Genomic DNA, 7,015 nt, shown 5'->3' with positions numbered 1-7,015 from the left:
TTTTCAGTTCTGGGTACCTCGTTGCCTGAGTTCCTTATTTTGCCCCATTCCTGAGCATTTTCTTGACGCTGAGTTTCCCTGCCTGCCTTGCCAGACGCTTATTGCATATTTTTTTTTACTTGTGGAGCTTTTAGTTAAAATAAACATTTTCACACCTACAAGCCTGCCTGTCTCTGCTTCAGGGTCCAACTCTCAGGAGGCTTTAACACAGTGAAGTTCATCAGCTGTTTCTTGTGCACAATTGCACTTGTTAATGTAGGGATACGCAAACTAGTTTCTGCTGCTGTGCGCCATGCCTGCAGATTATCTGTTGTTCAACTAGTAAAATGGACTTGGACACGCCTTAAAATAACTAGCTGGCTGCACTTTAGACTGCCGCCATGGGCTGTCATAATAGGGCCCAGTGTGTATTACAGCTGACAGGTCATTTTCAGGCTTATTTTGTTTTAACAAATTTAAGCTGTGATTCAGGTTCTTCGAACCCAGCACAAAATCATCTTAATAACAATTCAAAAGAGCCCTAAACCATGTCTGTACTCCAAATGGTTCACCAACAGTCAGGGGCGCCATATAGGGGGAAAAGTTAGGACAATTCCAAGGGCACCTGACCCAAAAATAGGTAGAAAAAAACTACTATAAATTTATTAAACCATCATCATTGAGTACATATTTCAAATATAATAATTAAATTAATGATCTCTTTGTTTTTACTTGTTTTTGGCAGTAAAAGATAATTATCCCCATTTACCAAAAAGTAAACATCCATATTGATCCACCACCCCCCTGTTTCTGCATGAAATGGTTTGGTCCTGCCCTAGCGCCCTTGTTGCTTAAATCAAAATCTGGTTTTTAAAAAAAGGAAAGAGAGGAAAGAAAGAGAGGAAAAACAAAGGAAAGGGTGACAATCTGCGCCCCAGTTTTTCACCAAGAAAGGTGACAGACTAGTGTTAGCCTACATTTCAGAAACATTTAATCAGTGCAGGGAAGTATTTAGCAAGATATTTATATTAAATCATTGTCCCTGCCTCTTTTAGCAGACTTAACAACAGATTAGTCAGCAGCCCCCCAGTCTCCCCATAACTGTCCCCCTCCCCTGTACCCTTCTCCTCCCTGTCCCAGTGAAGAAGGTGAGCAACATTGTGTTCAGTGACATGCCAGTTAGCATCATTGCAGGGAGTTTGTCTGGATTTCTCTGTCTCTCTTGCTATTTTTACCATTACAAAAAAGAAAGGGAAATATTTATTGATGACAGAAATTCAAACACAAATTATTTTCTCACATAATGATCAATGAGGAAGAGTATAATTAAAATAAACATGTTGTTCAAACAGATATGTAGTGCATCAACAGCAGCAGCTGTCTGTCAGCCAACTATAGAATAGCCTATAATCCATATTTATTTCAGAATCATTTTCATGTATTAAAAACAATTTTGAAATAAAAAGAGCATGTGCGTGTTTATATATGATATAGTTCAAATTCAGCTATCACTAAAATAGAACGTTTGGTCAGTAGTTTGGGACTCACCTTTCTGCTTTGCAGTAGGAAGAGAGGAGAACATTTCTGTTGTATGCAGACTGTGCTAGTCAATACAACTCTCAGTACAATCAGAGAAATGTTTATATTTTCTGGAAATCAGAAGATTAAATCGCAACGACCATATAGCCTAATATATGTATTTTTTCACCCAAAATCCAATGCTACCGCCTGTGAGTCTACAGTTGTGGCGATAAAAATTAGACCTGCATGCAGGACCACAAATATGGGAATGATAGACAAAAGTATCATTAAAATGCATAGTTTTATATAAAACGGCATTAAATGTTTTCGCCGGACTGTACAAGGGCCCAATTACATTTCTTTTCATGGGGCCCAAATTCCCTGGCAGAGCCCCTGCCAACAGCTTTGAATGTACTTTTGACATGACTGGGATAAGCGTTTTGGGATAATTTTACACGCATTTCCAGGAGTAAGAAAAGTTAATGGGCTTTCTACCAGATGGGATATTATCAAGTGCACAAAGATTAGGGGAAGAATGTGCTCTCAGAGTGAGCAACATTTACCATTTGAGCTCAGCCAACTTTGAACTATGACATCTGGCAGATGACAATAGTTGGTGGAGATAAACATAAACCAGAGTCACCAACACTGAGGAGTATGAACAAAGAAGGCATACTAGTTCAATCTCTATGGAGAGGAACAAATCAGCAGAGGTGGGGAGGAAGGAGGGCTGGGCTGGAAGGATAGTGATAAATGAGTTGTATGACAGAAAGCTTTGGTCAAAAAGCTGCCAGAGCTCAGCAGGTTCTCCTCTCTCTGGTGATGGAGACCTTGGAGGAAACTGAACTCTGCTTTCCACAACTCCTCAACAGCTCCTGCAGGAAGCCAACACGTCCTCACTTTGAAACCATGCTGATTTACATTCTGCTGTCCTTCATCGCTCTGCTCACTGCAGCTCTTAACCTGCTGGTCATCATCTCTATCTCCCACTTCAAGTAGACATTCATTTATATATGAAACTAATGAAAAGTAGTCAAGAGTACTGACATATAAACTGTGAGAAATAGTCTGATCATATTTCAGTCATGTGCTCGATCTGCTGTTATCTGAATGCTGATTAATATGATAAATTCATGCTGTTCTTCCTCTCCAGGCAGCTCCACACCCCTACCAACCTCCTCCTCCTCTCGCTGGCTGTCTCAGATTTCGTTGTTGGCCTCCTCATGTTCTTTCCAATTATGCTAATAGATGGCTGCTGGTTCGCTGGTGACTTCATGTGTACTCTGTATCAGTATTTAGATTATACTATTGCCTCAGCTTCAGTAGGAAACATGGTGCTCATATCTGTTGACCGCTATGTAGCTATTTGTCATCCTATGCATTACTACAGTGAAATCACACAAAAAAGAGTTCAGGTGTGTATATGTCTGTGTTGGATATGCTCTGTAATTTTTCAGTGTCTGATCCTGAAGGACATAATGAAACAACCAGGCAGGTATCACTCCTGCATTGGGGAGTGTATATTTTTAATTAACTACATTGCTGGACTTGTAGATCTCACGTTTTCCTTCATTGTTCCCATTACTGTTATTGTTGTTTTGTATATGAGAATATTTGTAGTGGCTGTGTCTCAGGCTCGTGCCATGCAAGCTCATATTGCAGCTGTCACACAATCAGGGAAAGTATCTGCAAAGAAATCTGAAATGAAAGCAGCCAGGACTCTTGGTGTTGTTGTAGTTTTGTTTCTAATATGTCTCTTACCATATTATTGTGTTGCTCTTACAGGCCAAGATAACTTGCTCAATGCTGCATCTGCAGCCTTTGTATTATGGTTGTATTATTTTAACTCCTGTCTAAATCCTGTGGTTTATGCCTTTTGTTATCCCTGGTTAAGAAAATCAATCAAGCTCATAGTTACATTTAAGATACTGCAGCCTGACTCCAGTGAGTTGAACATACTGTAGAGACACTCTGTATGGGGCCTGAAATGGGACATGTGTATCTTTACATGCTTATGTTAAAATATGAGATTCTTTAAGAAAGACTGAGTCAAGAGCAGAGAGGCATCTTCGGGTTTGTTAATTTTTCATTTTTTCTTTTAAAAGAGCATCTTTTGGGATTATCGTGTGGTCTGTAATTATCAGGACTGTAACCTTTTTTTTTTGTGGTGGTGGCTGTGTGGTAAGCACAATGGAGTGAAGAAAACTGAGTTTCCATTCCCAACCTCTAGTAGTGATTTTTATATATTGTTTTATTTTTAGTTTTATAGTGATGTTTATAATCCACATCTAAAGAAATTATTTGAAATTGTACTCCTTTTTATACTTGACTGGAGTCCCTGACCCTCAGAATTGAGAAGATACTGTTTCTTCACTGATGATTAAGGCCAGACCTTCAATGCAGCCATTTGGTATGTGAACACCTAAAAACACAAATAAAGCTAAGAGCCAGCAAATTACATTGAGTCCAGAACCTGAAGAAGTACAAAAACGAAAGAAAAACAAACAACCAACTTGGAGCATACCAATCCACTTAAAACGACTTTTGAATTTTGGTGTATTCATTCATTTTTCATTTGCTCGTGGCTTCAATAAACCTATATACAAGTCAGGCTAAAGAATACATTTAAAAAAAAAGAAAAAAATATTTTTTTCTCAGCTTAGTTTTTAAAAAACAAAAGTTTACAAGTAATGCTATAAAAACAGCCCTAAGTCCTTACAAATATACAATTCAATTAAACTTACTCTTCTTAATCATAGCTTAACTAAAATGTGCGCCCCATACAGCCTTTAAATTCAACACAAAATAATTTGAGCACTGTGATATATTGTTGGTGATTTCTCTTTTTCAGCATGTTACATACTAAGCCATGCAAGTGGCATGAACAGAATAAATTTGAGATATCTCAACTACAGATTGATTGCCATGAAAGTTTGGATTGGATTTATTGTCTATGGAGGAGGAAGTCTATTGACTGTAGATCCCTTAACTTCACCTCAAGTGCCACCACTAGTTTGACATTTGTGGCTTTTAGTAATGCAATGCTCAGTACAGATGTCATTTAGTATAGGAAACGCTGGACTATGCTGTATAGAAAGGAGATTTAGTCCCACAATTCCTTGCAGCAGCAACATCTAAATCAATGCACTTCTAGCCTGTTCACAAAATTAAAGGATTGGCTTTTCACATTACACACCAAGCCTGTATCAGCCCTAAAAACTTCAAAGCACAATCAATTCAACATTCAGAATCGTTTTGTTGTGTGGTGTTTTCTTAAGCTAATTTATTCACCAGATCATAAAGTAAAAGTGATGTGAGACATTTTTGTCCGGATGTTTTGAACGAAGCATGATTAAAACATAAATATAAACCAGAGACTAGCCTTCTAAGTTTCCCCACAGCACAAACTCTTCAACACCTAAACAGCCAGAGTGGCTACACACACAGTTCCTAGATGGTCCAACCACCAGGGGCGGTTCTAGGGGGGGGCCAACAGGGGCCAGTGACCCCGTAATTCTGAGTCTGGACCCCCCTGTGGCCCCCCTGACAGGGAGTCTGCATTAAAAACACAATCACAGATTTCTTGCAGTGATTTTGTTCTGAAGGGAAAGGCAGAAATAAAGTGTCTCAGCAGTTTACTACCCAATCAAAATTGCTGAAATTGTAAACATGGTTTTGTCTGAATGGGGATTTGTCCTTTTTTCCGGGTTGTATGTGCCCCCGAACCAAAAAGCCGGCCCCAACCTGGCCCCCCTATTAAAACTGGTCTAGAACCGCCACTGCCAACCACACCACGACTGTGGCCAAATAGTTACCTCCTCAGTCCTTCCCTAACCACCATTCCTTAACCCCTTTAAAGATGGACTACTAAAAGTATTTCTTTGATAATTCACCCAATGCGTTCTTATTGTCTTGTAGCAGTGGCTATATACAACCAGACATAAAATGGAGTGAGAGAGGCTATCTAGTAGTTGTTGAATGCCTGGGTCTTCGCTTTTGTAGGCCCTTGATTATTTAGAAAAATAGAAAGGGCTGTAGCTCAAAAATGAGGAAATTAACACTGCTAAGGTACACTTGGATGGTGGCTGTCAAGTACCCCAGAGATGAAGCTGGTTGTTTTTATGATGTTGATGGAAGGTTGGTCGGTAGGTTGTCTTAGGACTTAAAACTGAACCTGCAAATCTGATGGAAAAGGTGAAGGGGCTGAGGGTTCAGGTGAAAATGGTGGCCGAGATTGGAGCAACTGGTACAGAGAGTGAATTTCTAGAATGAAAACAGTAAGTCAGCAATGATGAACAGTTTTTGGGCTGAGATTAGGGTCAGTTTGCAGATGAACTTCATGATGTATCATGAATTATGATATCAACGGCATTGAGGTTGTCTGAATGAAGGAGGATAACTTTTGGACCACTCGTGTCACCCAAGAATGGTAGTAGTGACAAGTTAGTATGAGGAGCAAGGACAGTTCTCGAAGCCTATTGGCAGCAAACCATCTGCCCCCATATTAACATCCAAATCTTATTAAGAGTGATGTGTTGGTCTACAGCTGGATGTTTTGGGGTTAAGTTATGTGGCTGTCATAAATAAAAGGAAAGGTTGTTCTAAGAGGAAAAGAAGAAGTGCCATGATCCCAACTCCTTTTTGCAGGATTTGTCCATGATGGTGTAATTATGGAGGAATGGAACAGTTGAATACAGGCACAGTATGTAGGAGATCAAGGTTTGACATTGAGTGTTGATGGTGAAATTTAGGTGTGCAAGCAGGGAGAGAAGCTGATGCTTGGTGCATCAGAGGGCAAGAAGGACATTTGTAATGTATAAGGAGATACAGGAGAAAGTCGTCCTGAAGGTGAATGCATAGTTGCCAACTCTCCCGATTCACGCGGGAGACTCACGATTTTTAACCCTATCTCCCTCGATGCTTCCGGTCAGTAATTTCTCCCGTTAATCTCCCGATTTTACAGTAAAGGAAACAAGTACAAGGGGGGGGGGGGGCGTTGCGCAAGGCACGGTCGGTCGGGTATTGATAAACATAATGACATTTGATTTTGATGATGACATGATTTTTGTCGGTTTAATATCACGAGCGAATGGGGAATTTAAGTTGCACACAGTGAAAGCACCACACCCCAAGTTATCTTGAAATCGATTATTATTGTCATTACTGCTATTTGTACCGTTGAAGTTGAGTGACTGAAATCCTCGTCATCCTATTCAAAGGCTGCAACAGGCGACTCATCGAACCGGGGTGAAGTTAGTTTCAGTTTGGATATTCTGTGGATATCGGGTCCAGCTGAGACTTTACTGAGGTTCTCCCAGTGTCAGCAGCAGGAGGACGGTCAGCTCACCTCTCAGAGCCCCGCGCTGAATCACTGAGTCTGATTTAGGGACTGTCATTAAATTACTTAGCATAAATACATTAATACAAAATAACTGCTGTTTTTTAGAATATCTTTCATGTCATGTGACCCAGTGACTCCAAACCAGCTGCAGATTGTATCAGTAAACTGGACGAG

At 40.0% G+C, this 7,015-nt stretch overlaps 1 protein-coding gene across 1 annotated transcript; it reads left to right on the top strand.

The window, feature by feature from the left end:
• The first annotated feature begins 2,322 nt into the window (after nucleotides 1-2,322).
• LOC115588441 (trace amine-associated receptor 13c-like) lies at nucleotides 2,323-3,464 on the top strand. Its single transcript, XM_030429056.1, has 2 exons — nucleotides 2,323-2,495; nucleotides 2,654-3,464. Exons 1-2 carry the CDS (start codon nucleotides 2,323-2,325, stop codon nucleotides 3,462-3,464), a joined length of 984 nt encoding a protein of 327 aa, XP_030284916.1.
• Nucleotides 3,465-7,015: the final 3,551 nt, after the last annotated feature.

This window comes from Sparus aurata, chromosome 9 (assembly GCF_900880675.1).
Source record: "Sparus aurata chromosome 9, fSpaAur1.1, whole genome shotgun sequence".
NCBI classification, from domain to species: Eukaryota; Metazoa; Chordata; class Actinopteri; order Spariformes; family Sparidae; genus Sparus; species Sparus aurata.
This window is presented reverse-complemented; position numbering and strand designations above follow the sequence as displayed.

What these genes read in the sequence shown, in the direction of transcription:
- LOC115588441 (XM_030429056.1), top strand. Translation starts at nt 2,323, where the DNA reads ATGGAGACCTTGGAGGAAACTGAACTCTGCTTTCCACAACTCCTCAAC. An exon ending in ATCTCTATCTCCCACTTCAA is followed by an intron (nt 2,496 to 2,653) that starts GTAGACATTCAT and finishes CTTCCTCTCCAG; the next exon opens with GCAGCTCCACACCCCTACCA.